The sequence below is a fragment of the Salvia splendens genome, chromosome 10 (assembly GCF_004379255.2).
Source record: "Salvia splendens isolate huo1 chromosome 10, SspV2, whole genome shotgun sequence".
Lineage (NCBI taxonomy): Eukaryota > Viridiplantae > Streptophyta > Magnoliopsida > Lamiales > Lamiaceae > Salvia > Salvia splendens.
In genome coordinates, this window is record NC_056041.1 from 7,383,265 (window position 1) to 7,399,487 (window position 16,223).

The following is a 16,223-nucleotide window of genomic DNA, read 5'->3' on the forward strand; positions in this document are numbered from 1 at the left end:
AATAAAATTAAAAAAGGACAGACCTGCATCTCAATCTACACTTTTTTTTTGATACATCCCTCTCTCTCCATCTCTATGCGATTCAAAAACAGAGTTTGGGAGATTTATCGCGAAAACCTAAATCGATCCTGATGTGAAATTCAGTTGCTCTGATTCTAGGACGGCGACGTTCGATTAGTTGGATTTCTGTCTGGATGAGCTGAGGAGAAGAAGAACTAATCACGAAATTTCGAAATTCTGTGCTATAATATACAGATATACTCCGTTTAATAGTTCGCTACTTTCTCGGGAAATGCCAAGTATTGGTGTGAAACTGTATAGCGTATTCTTCAAATTCATGCTCAAGCATCGCTTGCAGAGCCGATTGCAGGCTCCGGAAAACGATGCTGTCGGTGGCACCGGCGGTACCTTTGGGGTGACGTCACGGCCGTCGGAGGAGTCAGCGGCGGCTGCCAATCCTTTGTTCACCGATGGCGTCGCGACCAAGGATGTTCATATCGATCCCGTGACTTCGGTATCTGTTCGTGTTTTTCTTCCTGAAACCTGCCTTAATTTCCCTGACTCGAAATCGAAATCTGGTGGTCCCTTATTAGATCAAAATCGGTCACTTACTCGTCGATATAGTCACGGATCGTTGGATAATAGTGTTGTTTCCGGCAGCAATGCTGTGATTGTGAAGAATGTTGATAGCAGTCTTCGAAGAAGTAGTTATGGATTTAGTGTTGATGATGCGAATTTGAAATCTGAAAATGGAACCTACAGAGGGTATAATCCTGCTGGGAGAGGCAGTCGGCGGTTGCCGGTGATGCTGCAGTTTCACGGTGGGGGTTTTGTTAGTGGGAGCAATGATTCGGTGGCGAATGATTTCTTCTGTAGGCGGATTGCTAGATTGTGCGATGTGATTGTGTTGGCTGTGGGCTATAGGCTGGCTCCGGAGAATAAGTACCCATCTGCATTCGAGGATGGATTGAAAGTGCTGCACTGGCTTGCAAAGCAGGCGAATTTGGCGGAATGTACCAAGTCGTTGGGCAGTTCAAAGGGAGCAGGGGTCGATTTGAGGAGGTCAGAGGGTAATTGGCATGTCGCCGATGCATTTGGAGCTTCCATGGTGGAGCCCTGGTTGGCTGCTCATGGAGATCCATCCAGGTTAGTTCTGATGTTGGTTTGGCAGCATTGGGTGTGGACTTTTATTGGTGTAGCGATGTGTTAATGGATCTATGACTTCATTGGTTCCCATGCCGATTGATTTGGCTACCTGCTTTTTCAAGTATATATTCTTTAGCTTCAATCAAAGTGAAAAGGGATCTGATTGTTTAGTAGTAGCTTGTTTTGTTGATTGTCACAAGTTAGCGAAGTTTGTATTGTTAGGGTATGTGAATGAGTCAGCGATATGATGCTTAATCGTGCTCAGAGAACCTCTAGAAATGCCTACAAGCATGCTCCTGTGTTTATCCGCTGATCTGTGATTGCTTGTGCTTATCAAATTTGTTTTATTCTATCTGAGTTTATCACATAAACTAAAGCATGCTCCTGATTTCTGAATTTTTACTTGGAAAGGATACAGGCTTCAGCAGTAATTTAGCAAAGATGGAAAGTGATAAGTAACATTAGAATCTGCTTAATATTGAAGTCATATTCCATGTTCTTCATCCTGTTGTGTTTGATGTTTCCATTGCATTTTCTTTCATACAGAAGCAACATTTTCAATACTCCTTTCCTTGTCTTTCCTTGCTGACTTGTTGTCTGATTATGAGAAGTTAGTGTTGATGCCTGCACTTGTTTTCTAGGAGTACATTTTTAGCAACAGGGAACTTTGTTGAAATACTTTTTTACGTGAAATGGTTGCAGATGTGTACTTCTCGGAGTGAGTTGTGGAGCAAATATTTCTGACTATGTGGCAAGGAAAGCTATAGAAGCCGGTAAGCTTTTGGACCCAGTAAAGGTGGTAGCCCAGGTTTTGATGTATCCCTTTTTTATCGGAAGTGTACCAACACACTCCGAGATAAAACTGTCAAACTCCTACTTCTATGACAAAGCAATGTGCATACTTGCATGGAAACTCTTCTTGCCAGAAGAGGAGTTCAGCCTGGACCACCCTGCTGCCAACCCGCTAGTCTCTGGTCGAGGAGGACCTCCTCTGAAGCGGATGCCTCCAACCTTGACTGTGGTGGCCGAACAAGACTGGATGAGGGATCGAGCGATTGCTTACTCAGAAGAGCTTCGGAAGGTGAATGTTGATGCTCCTGTTCTCGAGTACAAGGATGCAGTTCATGAATTTGCTACACTTGATATGCTTCTTAAGACTCCTCAAGCTCAGGCCTGCGCGGAGGACATTGCCATCTGGGTCAAGAAGTTTATCTCGTTGCGTGGTCACGAGTTCTCTTATTGAATCCTTGCAATGGCTTCAGCACCAATCTTCCATGACCGAGGTGATTGGTGAGCATCTGTTGTTGGAGTTTGTACAATCTTTATTTGTATATGGCTCTCCAAGATGACATGACCAAGCTAGTTGGTTGGTGATTTCATTTCACTTTTTCCTTGTTTCTTATCTGAGATCAGAATCTAGCTGAGTTTAAAAGCTGCAACTTGTCAATGAATTTTGTATGTTGTCTTATTCTTTTATTATGTACAATAGGTATAAAATTAGTCAAAATTGATGAGTTGTGTAGCATCCTTGAATGCAATGAATATGACCTTTTTTCACAACTGCTGAGTTTTTTTGTCGTCGTTGTCTAATTCGTGTAACGAAATAGTAATGAGCTGCAGAAAGTTTTCTGATTAGAGAACGTAGAACAGAATGTGTGTGTCTCCATAGATGATGATATGTTATTCATCAAGTGTAGATCCATAGAATTGAGGGAGGGGGCGCTCGGAGAAGGAGATTCAGACAGACGTGAAAATGTCATAACAGAGATGAAGAGAATAACAATTAACAACCAAGGCTAATTGAGTAAAGCATGTCTGGTAGGCTATTTTTCTCAATTCAGACAACCTGTTTTTCAGACACTAAGAGCATCCACAACCGTGCTCTTGCCAGCGGCACGGTTGTGGGCCCGGCCCCACTTTTTCTGCCTGGTCTCTGGCAAGAGCACAACACTCACAGCTGTGCTCTTCCGCAAGGACGAGCACAATTAATTTTAAATTCAATTAAACAAAAACATTTCCATAATATTAAAATTCATTAAAAAACCACAATAAATAATACAAATTACAAATAAAATAAAAAAGACATAATTAAAATCCTAAAAATTAAAAATTACATAATTAAAATACTAAAAATAAAAAATACATAATTAAACTCCTAAAAATTAAAAATTACATAATTAAAATCTTAAAAATTGAGATTGAGAGAGTTGTTTAGTATAGTGTCATTTTTTGTGTTTGAAATGAGAGTATTTATAGATGAAAGTATGAATTTTGGGGTAAAAATGATGGAAAAAAAAATTAAAAGTGTGAAAAAAATGGATATATTTTATTAGGAAGTGAGACAATATTTTTTTAATTAATTTTGAAATTTTCAGATTTTTTCGATTTTTTTTAAAAAAATAATAAAAAATGATAAATCAACGGGCCAATCAGAGCATGCCACGTCGACGCCTTATGCTCTTGCCGCTGGCACGGACGTGCTCTTAGCTAAGAGCACGTCCGTGCCAGCGGCGGCGGAGCGCGTCCTTGCCAGCGGCAAGGACGGACGAGCAGCATTCCACCACCGTTGGGGATGCTCTAATTACACTTTCGTTTACAAGGGGCGGTTTAGACTTGGGTGTTAACTGCCATAATATTTCTGTGAGTAAAATAGTTTAGCAATTCCTAAGATTATATGGTGTAGCCAATATCTAAGCAGGGTGTAACCAGCCTGTGTTTCCTTTCATCCAATAGTCTAGCATTTTTTTTGGAATCAACTGTGATCTGGTGAAAGCTGATTCGGTTCTTGAATTAGTCCAGTATTACAATATTGAATATTCCATGACTCAAGAAATTCAAACTACAACTATTCTCCACTCTCCAGATGGCATGAATCTGCATGGTTGCTGACTTAACAGATTGATTATGGTTTTAACGGTTCTTCGTTAAAATTTTTCAGTATTAATCTAGTACTACTTATGTTTGGTGAGTTGTCATATTAACAGATGGGACAAAAAAATGAAAAATTGAAAGAAGTCGACACAAGTTAAAAAGTACTAGTGCTTCCTATTAGAGTCTCAAACGTAATTGAACCTAGAATGACTCAATCAAGAAGAAAAGACCTACCAACAAATGAATAGATGATGAATTATTCAAGAATCATGAGTATTTTCATTTCCGCAAGATGTCATTCATGTACCCTCCTCATTATCTTATGTACAAATAATGAATCAAGTATCTACATGTATAACTACAACTACCAACATTAAAATATGAATAACTTTAAAAAAAACCACCACAGTTTGTGTAGTTCAAGTTTGGCTTCTCCGATGTTGAGCTTCCCACGGCAAGTAGCCAGTTTGAGGATCGGTGAAAGTATCCAAAATCCGATCCCTCAAATTGGTATCCTTAACTTGACAGAATCTCGAAGGCCAATCTGATGGCTCGACAGCCTTGGTCCCCAAACCCGGTGCCCGGTCCTTGGAGCCCACGTTCCTCTCCTGCTGCCAGTCCGACACGTACGTTGCCACTCTCCGGTAGAATTTCTCCTTGAACACCTCCCACACTTGGTACTTGTAGTGGTTGATCACCAACGAGGTCCGGTTCACATTAACATGCCGGAACCCGAACTTCAGATGGAAATGATGGACCAGATTAATCAACGAAGCGTCCAACGCCTCTGGCCTAACAATGCTCTTGTGCCTCTCCGGTGCAGCCAGCCTGCACGTGTACCCGGCCATCACTCCTCTTGCGGGGGCCTCCCTCAGCCCAGACGGCCCAAAACTGTGGCACGCCACGCGCACCTCCCCCACCTTCTCCTCTGCCCCCAACGGCCTAATTACATCGTCGTACAGAGATGAGGAGCCAGAGGGCAAGTGGAGGAACTCGTCCACATCGATGAACCCCACCCACTCGCACGAGTCCCTCGCCCTCACCGCGCAGTGCGCGAACCCGGCCTCTTGCGTCTTGATCCACGGCCACAGGTGGCGCGAGACCTTGTAGCCCAAGCCGGCTAGTGAGCCCACCACGCTGTCCACTTCGTCGTTGCTGTTGTTGTCGTAGATGAACCATCGCTCCACGCCTACGCGGCCGTGGTACATGATCCATTCCGGGAGGAATCTTGCTTGATTCCTCAACATTGTGCAAACACACATCTTGTGTGGCTTGCCTGAGCTGCCGCCTTTGCTAGGCAGGGGCGGCAACTCAGGACTCTGCAGGCGCGCTGCAGAGTCAACCGCCTGCCTCCCGACAACTCTAACCGAAACCTTAATAGAGTTGTCGGGATGCGTGCCGTTGAGCACGCTCAAAGGGGTACGGCATCTGACGACCTCTTGAGCGGCGGAGACGGCTTCGGCCGACACCACCGAATCAGAGCCGTAGACGCACTTGAACTCGGAAGAATCCGCGGCTCTCCCCGACCGTAGATTGAGGCCTTTCACGAAAACTAAGGTTGTGTTGTCGCTGTCGTCGATCATGGCCTCATACGCTAGAGAGTCCCATCTCTGCATCCGGCCGGGGGCGAGGTGATCACCGTTGTGCTTAATCGAAAGGGAAACGGTCGTGCCACGTGGCGGGGGCGGGCACCGCACGATGTGGTGGCCTCCGCCGTCGGAGTCCGTCGCCGAAGGGGAGAGGAAAAGTTGCGGGTGGGATGAGTTGGGAAATAGATATATGCAGTTGATGTCGTCTTTGGTGAATAAGGAAGCTGACGGAGGGTATTTTAGGAAAACCACAGCCTCGTCGGGGAAAATAACCGTTTCTCGAATTGACACAGACACAGCCGCCGGAGATTCGCAATTCTCCGCCGATATCACCTCCATCGCCGGAATATTCCGTTTTGATATAAGTTTAGGTTGAAAACTTCCTGCTCCAAATTCAACTGGAAAATAAAAATAAATTCGTTTTTTTAGTTAAGGTAAGGTATTGATATACAAGTGTCAGATTACACAATCAAACATCTATACGTGAAAAGGCTAAAATAACGTTTTTGAGGAAATAAAAGCCAATTAATTATAGAGAGAGAATTGGAGAAGGCGAAAAACCTGCAAGCCAGAGACGAGCGAGGGAGGAGGAGAAGGCGGCGAGGGAGAGGATGACGACGGTGAGGAAGAAGAAGAGTGCTCTCCATGAGAAGGCGCTGCGTTTCCTGCGATCCTTCATTGGAGAGCTGTGGGAATTCTTTGCTTCTTGTTGAGGTTGATCACCAAAAGATGAAGAATAGTTGATATATAAATACTAATAAATTGAGAATTAGGGATGGTTTAGGATTAGGAAAGGAATTAAGAGAGGGTAAGTTATTTTTGATTTGGAAGTCCAAAATCTACTCGAAGAGATACCCTGTTACCGTCTCCTTATTAATATAACTATAATTAGTTTTTATTAGAAATTACTAAAAACTTGTTACAAACCTAAATTATTCCTAATAATAATTTAATGTCCATACGGACAACGATAAAAGTCCAAGTATTTAAGACATAAATGTGGAAGGAAAAAAATTAAAAGAAAGAGAAAACAAGAAAAAAAAAATACTATTGGAATAAAATCTAACATGATGAATTAAGAAAAGCAAGAAATACAGAATAATGAGGCATATCATTATTATTATAGTAAAATTGTTATTTATGGGTTATAAACATATACAAGCAAGAAATACAGATTATACATGTAATTATAAGGAGCACTGAGAAGATTGAATGTTCATGTTTTTCCAACAAAAACTAATGTGTTTTATACAATATTATAATGAGTTTTAAATAAAGCAAAATAGAATATGTTAATAGTATATATATCATGATCATTGGACACATAAGCTCATTTTAACCAAAGCAAACAAGTTAATCAAAATTGTATTTGATTTTTCCCTCAAACGAACAAACACAAACAATTGCAGCTGATTGGTCAAAATTAGAGGTATACACTCATAGCTAAAAGAATTGACTAGAACAACTAACTCAAAACTTTGGGTCTCTTTTATTAATGATGAATTTGCAAGATTTTGGATAAATTTTAAAATTGTCAGTAAGAGCAAAGTGCCGAAAATATGTAATTTTTTCTTGTCTTTACACCAATCTATTTGGTATTAAGATAAGATTATGAAATACAGCTCAACCGACAAGTAAATACCACCAAGGATTAATTTTGGATTAATGTTAAACTATTAATTAGTTATCAGAATATTTAATTTAGACTATTGGGGCCACATTGGAAGGAAATACACGGGATATCTATTAATATAATCTATATTGACTTTTCCTTCAACGATTGAAATACTATCGACTTTTCTAATTTGTCGCTCATATATTTGTGGTTGTGGCTTTATAATTTCGTAAGTTTAGAGATTTGAGGGAGAAGTGATCTATATTAAAATTGTTTAAAATCTTGATAATTAGCTGATACTGTTTTGGAATTTCAGTTGAAGTTGAAATATTATCACATTGAATGAAAATGAAAGGCTATTTATGACGTAATTAAATGAATTGTTTGGCCCATATTAAGGGAGTAGGCGTTGTCTGAAGAGAGCTTGAGCGGTCGGAGTTGAACGGTGGGGACCACATAGGGGCGGCGCGATACCAAGGATGGCGGATTTTGGGCGACCTATAATTTTGAACAGTAAAATTCTAGCAGCGCCACGTGTTAGGGAACTCAACTCTACCATTCTACATTTCTACTTGTGAATAGTTTAGATAAATATAAATACACAAAGGAGAAAGGACTTTAACGAAAATAATATGGAAAATATATTTTGAGTGAACTTAAATAGCAGTACTCCCTATTCTAATACCCATTTCAGTGATTCATGCCTTGTAATTAATTTTTTTATAACATAATTATATTAAAGTAAAAGCTAGACTTCTGATTTTTATAAAAATGTCGCAATCAATTGGAAAATGGAGCTAAAGATTAGTGTAGCGTATATCTTATTATGTGCGACAGCTACTTGGATAAATGATGATTCAACTTTTGGAATATCAAAAGATGTAATGATAAATTCATGCCCTGTCTTTGTCCTCACTCTCTATATAAATTATTTTTCTTCCATCATTATTTAATCATATTCAAGTTACACCCACCGGGACTCAATTATTGCGTTTCTCTTAGTATTCTTGCAATTTCCAAATATATACTTTACTATTACTGGATATAAATTAAGTAATATAGCTCATCCAAGTGTCATCTACTAGTGCATTTGTGGCTAGAATGAACAACCTTTTCTTATGTCTTTCTAATGACGAAATTAACTATTGTTTAGAGAGTTCAAAATTCTCTGTTCCTTTTTTTAACTAAAAATTATGATGGGATTATTTTGTCGTCGTGGGCTGCCTTTCATTATGGCATCATCAAACATGGAGTAGTTCCTTTTTAATGCCTATGTGGGCTTGGTAAGAGACCCTATCATAATAAAGCCCAAAAGGATTTCTGGTCCATGATTTCAATAATATGCCCAGCCCAATATCACTAATCCAAAATTATAATGACAAAGATTCCCTTTTGCGACACTTTTCATATTTATTTTTTTATGATTATTAATTTATTATGACTATTGTTGTATTGTTTTGTTTTATGGTATATATAAAACAAATCATTATTCTAGGAATTGACCATAAACTTTGTAATTTAGAAAAGAGGGAAACATACAGTTTGAGCACAAATTTACAATATAACGCCATTTCTTGAGATATGAGATTTGGATAAGTAGAATTTGTGGACTTCATTGAGATCGGATTCAAAAAAAGGCGAAAAAGTTTTGAACGTTAAACGCATACGACTTTTTGATGAAGTGGGTCCCGCAAAAGCTAAAAGAAGCTCAAGAAAAAAGCAATTAAAAATAATGGTCGCAGAATGATAGTTCCACAGTTCCACTCTACTGCTCAACGTCAGCTTTCATTTAAATTTCAAATCTATATGCTAAAGGACAATCATTACATGCCACAAACAAATTAAAACAAGTCACGCCACAACAAATATCACATTTTTCATTTTTCCTTCCTGATATAGTGATATGCAATAATAATTCCATCTCCATTCTGTAAAATCTCTGCAACAATAATGGGAGATTCAGCTTGTCTCATGCATGGCTTCTCCTACACTGGTGCCCACATTCCCAACCAATCATGGCAGGTAACAACACCATATATACCACCAAATCTTTCTTGCTAAATGCTAAATGTATTCTTCTAGTTTGGCTTTGGCATGTAGTAGATGAGTTGATGGTTTTAACTGTTTTCTTAAAAACAAAAGCATGGTTGAATTTCTTGAAGACAAGTTGGAGGTTGTTGATGGCTTTTGCAGGGGAACTCCAAGAGTTTTCTTAGTGAGTCAGTTTCATTTGGAAGGTTTGTGAGTGAGCCCTTATCATGGGATAAATGGTCCACCTTTCCACACAAGAAATATGTGGAGGAGGCCGCGAGCTACGCGCAACCGGGATCCGTGGCCGAGAAGAAGGCTTTCTTTGAGGCTCATTACAAGAAAATTGCTGCTCAAAAGGCTGCTGCTGAAGCTGAAGCTGCTGCCTTACTTGAGAAAGAAAATAAAGGTAATGCTGAGAGAGTTGTTGACAATGCTGATGATGATACTCAAACTAATGTATTAGTCACAGTGAATGAGGACTTAGAAAAGAGGGTTTCAGTCAGCCTATCTGAAAATCTTGATGCAGATTCAGGTTTAGAGGGGAGTGGAACCCCACAAATGGAAAGGCCTTTGTTGAAGGTTGAAATCTAGTTTTTTTGGCTTTGTTTTGATCATCTTTGTGCAAGAATGTGAGATTGATTGTTGTTGATGCAGGGGAGTTGTGTTGATAGTGAGGATACCTCGTCTGCAACCAGCAAGAAAAAGCACGGTTTATCTTTGCTCAAGTCATCAATTAGGCGCAAGACGTGGAGAGTTCCATCCACACCAGCTACACCTGGTATCAAGAAAGAAAACCATGTGATCAGCCAAAGTGCTAAGAAATCTAATGTGGAATCCACAGACAAGAAGAGGCCGTCTCACAAGTCTTCGCGCGGATTAATCAACTTGGTTCCGTTTGATAAGGAGCCTGCTTCTGTAGCCAAGAAAGCTGCAATTTCAACAACACCTAAAGATTGCAGGACTCCAATTATGGTCGATTTATATCACTTTTGGCTTATATTGCTACATTTATTTGCGGTATTTCTTTCACTAATATTTGTTCATTGGAACTGTGTTTTGTCAACTTCAGCAAGCTGCAAAAGATGTGGCCAAGTATCCTGCAGCAACACCTCGATCAGACAACCGAAGGTGCCTAAGTTTACCCGGTTTTAGTCTTGTAGAGATCTTTGATTCATTTTACTAACATTTTATGAGATTGTTTTTAACAATATTTATTGGAATACACAGGATGAAAACACCAATTGATCCATGTGATAATGGAAACAAAACTGCTGCTCCTAAATGGCAAATTTTGTCTAATGTGTAAGTTTAAGCTTTGATTTCAATTGATCATATCAGATTTGAATATATGGGATGATGTATATATATGGTAAGGAGTGACCATATTTGAATGTTTTCTAGTTAAGTGCATACCATAACCAATATGATAAGCCTTATGTTGAACTATTAGCTTCACCTTCCACGTGTATCAAAACTCCAACAAGAATAAAGAATGATTCAACTCCTTTAGTAATATGTTGTTTCTGCTGATTTATTGAGCGAATAGAGATGGCCTTTTGTAGCAGATTGTTTCACACCTATGCTCGTATTTCAGTTACACAAAGTCATTGACTGCCTGTCGGAACAAATTACAGTCACCAGCTTCGTCTACTCCGTTTATGCTGAGAACAGAAGAAAGAGCTGCAAGGAGAAAACAGGCATGAAGCTGTGTATACATACCTTTATCATATTTCTTTAACTTGATGTATCAGTACGGCTCATCCTTAGATCCAATGCTTGCAGAAACTCGAGGAGAAATTCAATGCCAACGAGGAGCAAAAGGTACAGCTGCAGAAGACATTAAAGGTCATACATTTGAAAAAGCCTGCTGATTCAAAGGAATGTGAGCTCAGACATGAATTTGTTTTCTTCTTGTGTTCTGTTTTTGCAGGAGAAAGCAGGAAATGAGATTAGAAAACTGAGTTACAGCTTCTGCTTCAAAGCTCGGCCATTGCCCGACTTTTACAAGGAAAGAGAAACTTCAGTACGTCTGATGTACAAGGTAAAAAATGCCCTTCAGTCCATTGCATACCGTCCCTGTCTAGCACTAGGTATCTTGCCTTATCATTCGTTTCCCTGAAACGTGATTTTCTGCATCACCGTAGCAACCATTGTGATTGTTAAGACATTATTCTTATCAAAATATATATAGGCTTGGTGACTGAATGTTGGCATGATGCAGACTCCAGCAACGCGGCGACCTCAGACAGCAGTACTAGGAAGAAACAGTTCAAAGAAGCATGGCACTGTCTCAGTGCCATGCCCGTCTCCGCCTCCAAAACCTTCCACCAAGAATGGTACTTCATCAAAAAAGAAGGCTGCTAACCCAAGCAAGTTTCTTACAACTTCATTGCCGCAAAGGATTACACATGAGAATAGATCACCAAATATCCAGCATTGAACACATATGTTCATCATTCTTCACCTTACAAGATTCATCTCTGTTGAGTTGGTTGGGGGATTGTTATATATACTATATGTGAAATATTAGAATGTGATTTCTATTTTTTCCTTCTTTCATTTTGATTCAGACAAAGTGTGGCATTTTTTTTAACATATACTCTAGTAGTAATCAACAAATATAGTACTCCTACATAACAAATACAGATAAATAAAGTCGTTGATCACCCTACCTACATAGAAATTCTAGAATGCTTAGAATAATATACAAATCATAATTTATTAGCCGTTTTTCAATTATTTCTGACAATCAATTAAATAAAGGAAATATATAAACAGATGCAGGTTGGATTAAATTATGATTTACAAATTTCATCTACTAATAAATCAAATTTCTTCCACCAAACACCAGCTTTCATCTCCATCAACAGCTTGCCAAATAAATCCCACCTCACAGAAACTCATTCTATCATCATCATCATCGCCAACAATAATATTATCACCATGGCTGCTATTATCACAGCCATCAATTTCTTCAATCTCCATACCATGAGATCCCAACCCATAATCATGAGTTCCCATATCATCATGATCATAACTTCCATCAAAACCAACATCATAATGAGCATGCCCATGACCAACATCCTCACCTTCATACTCATAATCATAATCATCCACGTGATCCAAATAGTCCAAAACGCCCGTGGCAGAAAACCCCGACACCTTGAAACCGGATGCAGAATCCACAACGCGCCATGTGATCAGTCTGTAGTTGGACACGACATCCGATGAAGAACGCATTTTATGAGCTCCCTTGACCTTGTCCTTGGACTTGGATGCCGGATGCACATGGCAATCGTTGCACTTGGAGCGGCCGCACTTCCCGGTGAACTTAGAGTGGTTGGTGGGCTTGGAGGAGATCTTGGCAAAGAGGCAGGCCGTCAGGGGCGAGGAAAGCTCCTCTCGGACTCTCTGCTTGCGATCAGATGAGATCGGATAGGTTCGGACCATCCCATGCTGGCGACCTTCTCTCTTCATTTTGCTTACTGTGTTGATGGATGGCAATGAATTGTTGTGGAAGTGGTTTTGGTTAAATACAGTTATGCTTCAACTTGTGTAGCAAGCGATCAACATTGGTCAATTGCACGCAAATTTGCTATGCGTGTTGGCCAAATCCAATGGATATATTAATATAGACGTAAAGAGTTGCTCTGCTTAATTTTTTTTGGAAATAAAAATATGAAATCATCAAATATGAAATATTAATTTATAGGAAGATTGGAAAAAGACGCTATACCGGTAGTTATCTGTCGGTTATGATATATGGTATTGCGTATAGGCCAAGTTCAAGAATATTAAAAAAGAGTTATTCTTAAATAAAGATATGAACTTTAATCTCATGATAACTTTTTAGTTCAAATTTACAAATCTTGCAAGTCTCTTCAAGATATACACCAGCTCCAGTCATCACATGGAATCCTTCAATTCCAAACCAGCTTCATACTATTTAGTGAACAAGCTATATATATAATATTTATAAATTTGGACTAGAAAGTGGACTCAAAATTCATAGATCTTGAGAAGCTACTTCATAAAATGGCAGAGATCTGAGTTGGAGGAAATCTATGATTGGTGAAGCCTATACATCTGCACTACGTGACTCTTCCTTTGTCACTTGTGAAGATTCTTCTCCTAACTGACAACAAATAAACACATCACACACACAACAAGTAGCTCTTAGGTTTTAGTTGTTACACACTCTCAGAGAGAGGGTCGTCCGAGGTTCCGAGTAGTGGCTCATTGCTTACCGAGATAGGATTATCAGACGTCCTCTTGCTGGAGGGATAAAGAATGTAGTGCTGAACCATGAAGAGAATGTCGAACAGGATAGACACCTGCAAAAGAAAGCCAATTCATCTTTTCAGCAAAACAGAGGTATGGAGGAAAGGATGCTAAGAATATGACGTGGTGGATAGTACTATATTGGGGGATAGTACTACAAAAGAGTAGTGGGTGATGTGGGACAATAGTGTCAAGAATTTGAAGATATCGGGGTCTAAAAACCGTAATTAGAGTAGTGTAATAGCGTGGGACGAGCCAAATATCCATATTCAGCTATCTAATGAAATTGTTGCAATTTTGCCAGTGTTTTATATAGTATTTGGGTCCGGATCATGAATCGTTTTATAGATCTTGACCTGTTAAATTAAACAAGACTCAACCTTAAAGAGTATTTAAGGTCCTTGTTGGTCGAGTTAATATCCTGATAATCAAAGCATTATGTTCAAAAACAAACAGCAGAAGAATAGAAAAAAGGTATAAAACCCATTTTGTACCAGTGATATCATCGTCTTCCCGATGTTCCCATAGAAGTTGATCCAGGATTCTGCGAGGCAACACAAAAGATTTCAGCTTCGGATATATTTCTTTGATAGAGAAGACACTGCGTAGCTTACTTTGATCTATGGATTGCACGACCATCTGAAAATAGTTTGTTATCCCTCCAAAGAAATCAAGCAATATGTTGCCAATGCTAAACCCAATTGTACTCTTTCGACGAAAATTTAAGACAACCTAGATTTGATGACCAAACAGTATTGCTTAAGATAACATACATCCAAAGATTAAAAGGGATTCAGAAACTATCAGATGAATGTAAATCCCGGCGCACCTGAGGAATGTATTTGATTACAGTCATTACAACCTGAATAGTGCTGCAATCACACAAGGATTCGGGAATCAGAAAATGAGAGTATTAAAGGAAGCAATGTAGTATTTTCTAATCTGCAGTTAAATTCTTCTTTATATTCTCGTGAGTTCTCTTAAACCCAAGTCAACTCATAAAGAAGAATAGTAAAATAGTACTAATACAATGCTCATCCAGTTGCACAAAAATCTTAGATAAATGAGAGATGAGGCTACTCACTTGAAGCACGACACCAGCCAAAACCAGGAATGTCTTGGTATAGCCACAAAAACACAAACTGCAGCAGCTAACCATGCAACAGAAACAAGTACTGCAGCAGTTTTCGAAACTTTCTGGTTCCCTCGCTGTCAAAAACAACAGCAGTAAAAGAAAATCAGTAAGAAGGGATTAAAGGTGTGATCTTCAAAACTCCCAAGTATCTAGTTTTAAAACTATTCAATGACTTTTCAAAACTACTCCTGTAAAGACTCTAGCTATCAACACCCAGATTTCATAATCACTTATCATTTATAATTACTTACTGTATATAACAGGATCTTCAACTCCCTACAATATACCAATCTCGCGTTTCATTCAACTGTCTACTTCCACGTAGAATAATGAGCCACAGAGAAAGGTTATAAACGATTTAAATTGATCAATATTAAACTCTTCTCACTGCAAGCTCAACACTCCATTTGTCTCATTCTTGAAGTGAAATCATAAAGGAAAACCCCTTTCTTCCAATCAAGATTGTGGACTAAACCAACTTATAGAGATAACATTACTTACATCACATACCTTAACCGTACACAACTTAAACAAAACACAAACTTTAAACACGGTAAGGAATGTAGAAGCAGCACCACTTACATCATACATTACAATCTGAGCCAGGGTAAAAACAGTGAGCAAAACAGCATGAATAGAGAAAGCTACATCATTAGCAGCAACAGGTATCATCTGCAATGGGCAACACCAAAACATAAACAAACAAATCGAAAACCCCATGAAAAAAATGATCATGACCAATCTAAAATCAAGTATTACAACCTCATTCAAACCGAATTTCTCGCGGTACTGGCGCTGCACAGTGGAGCTAAAGAAGAGGGAAGCATTGTAGATGAGATAGGAGGAGTGCTTCGTCAAATTGAGCAGCACAAAATCAAAATTCAGGCCCACCACACTGCTCCAAGAAAAGAACCATCAGAAAAAAGAGTAGAATCCCAGAAAATGAAAGGGAAAGATCGAACCTTTTGCGGCGGAAATTCAAGATAACTTGAGGGTAGAAGCTGATGGACCAAGAGACGAAAGCGAGCCATCCCAAAACGTTGTAGAGAACCTCGAGGTGAGTTGAATTCCAAGACGCCATGAATTCCGTTATTCGAAATGGGCACTCATCTTAAATGAGAGAGCAGCTGCGACAAGATGAAAAGAGCAACGTCCCGTGATTCAGCTGCGGCGGGCTACGAGTCAAGAACGTGCCCGTATTCTCGTCCTCATTCCGAGGAGTTTTCATTTTATTATCTTCTTTAAAAGTATATCTATATTTCGGGTACCATGATACTATTAATTGTGTTTAATACTAGTATAGCATATCATTCATCAATTCATACGTAGCATCTATATAAAGACGTTACATTATCTTTTTTTAAAGATGACTAGCTGTCTAAATTCTAAAATGAGTAGGAGTATCTACTTGTCATTTGGTGTCAATTACATTTCCATACATAGGAATTTGAAAATAACTGTTGAATACCGATATGTTTAGTTCTTTTTCTATTAGTTGGAGTATTTTGCTTTTTTCTTTTTTAAATTCAATTCACAACGTTTGTTTAAAATGTAT

General features: G+C 39.1%; 5 protein-coding genes across 8 annotated transcripts; 2 read left to right on the top strand and 3 right to left on the bottom strand.

The window, feature by feature from the left end:
* Nucleotides 1–16: 16 nt before the first annotated feature.
* LOC121750906 (probable carboxylesterase 11) lies at nt 17–2,706 on the top strand. The gene is made up of 2 exons (XM_042145569.1): nt 17–1,146; nt 1,849–2,706. The coding sequence occupies exons 1-2, from the start codon at nt 293–295 to the stop codon at nt 2,387–2,389; spliced, it is 1,395 nt and encodes a 464-aa protein (XP_042001503.1). The 5' UTR covers nt 17–292; the 3' UTR covers nt 2,390–2,706.
* A 1,567-nt stretch (nt 2,707–4,273) lies between these two features.
* LOC121750889 (glycosyltransferase family 92 protein RCOM_0530710-like) lies at nt 4,274–6,421 on the bottom strand. Its single transcript, XM_042145543.1, has 2 exons — nt 6,168–6,421; nt 4,274–6,004 (listed from the first exon to the last, which is right to left on the bottom strand). Exons 1-2 carry the CDS (start codon nt 6,283–6,285, stop codon nt 4,437–4,439), a joined length of 1,686 nt encoding a protein of 561 aa, XP_042001477.1. The 5' UTR covers nt 6,286–6,421; the 3' UTR covers nt 4,274–4,436.
* Nucleotides 6,422–9,030: 2,609 nt separating this feature from the next.
* On the top strand, nt 9,031–11,811 carry LOC121750900 (protein WVD2-like 7). 3 transcript variants are annotated; one of them, XM_042145559.1, is made up of 10 exons: nt 9,033–9,243; nt 9,415–9,658; nt 9,779–9,831; nt 9,907–10,224; nt 10,322–10,380; nt 10,480–10,554; nt 10,847–10,949; nt 11,035–11,097; nt 11,183–11,293; nt 11,474–11,811. In XM_042145559.1, the coding sequence occupies exons 1-10, from the start codon at nt 9,172–9,174 to the stop codon at nt 11,690–11,692; spliced, it is 1,317 nt and encodes a 438-aa protein (XP_042001493.1). In that variant the 5' UTR covers nt 9,033–9,171; the 3' UTR covers nt 11,693–11,811. The 3 variants fall into 3 exon arrangements, with proteins under 3 accessions (XP_042001492.1, XP_042001493.1, XP_042001491.1); XM_042145558.1 differs by having other exon boundaries at nt 9,031–9,243; nt 9,415–9,831; nt 11,035–11,073; XM_042145557.1 differs by having other exon boundaries at nt 9,415–9,831.
* Nucleotides 11,812–11,952: 141 nt separating this feature from the next.
* LOC121750971 lies at nt 11,953–12,892 on the bottom strand. The gene has a single exon (XM_042145671.1). It carries the CDS (start codon nt 12,727–12,729, stop codon nt 12,079–12,081), a length of 651 nt encoding a protein of 216 aa, XP_042001605.1. The 5' UTR covers nt 12,730–12,892; the 3' UTR covers nt 11,953–12,078.
* A 171-nt stretch (nt 12,893–13,063) lies between these two features.
* Nucleotides 13,064–15,935, bottom strand: LOC121750961 (cystinosin homolog). Of its 2 annotated transcripts, XM_042145661.1 has the most exons (9): nt 15,631–15,935; nt 15,431–15,563; nt 15,251–15,340; nt 14,618–14,742; nt 14,363–14,405; nt 14,148–14,265; nt 14,028–14,077; nt 13,500–13,586; nt 13,064–13,387 (listed from the first exon to the last, which is right to left on the bottom strand). In XM_042145661.1, the coding sequence occupies exons 1-9, from the start codon at nt 15,747–15,749 to the stop codon at nt 13,331–13,333; spliced, it is 822 nt and encodes a 273-aa protein (XP_042001595.1). In that variant the 5' UTR covers nt 15,750–15,935; the 3' UTR covers nt 13,064–13,330. The 2 variants fall into 2 exon arrangements, with proteins under 2 accessions (XP_042001595.1, XP_042001594.1); XM_042145660.1 differs by having other exon boundaries at nt 13,064–13,586; nt 15,631–15,934.
* Nucleotides 15,936–16,223: the final 288 nt, after the last annotated feature.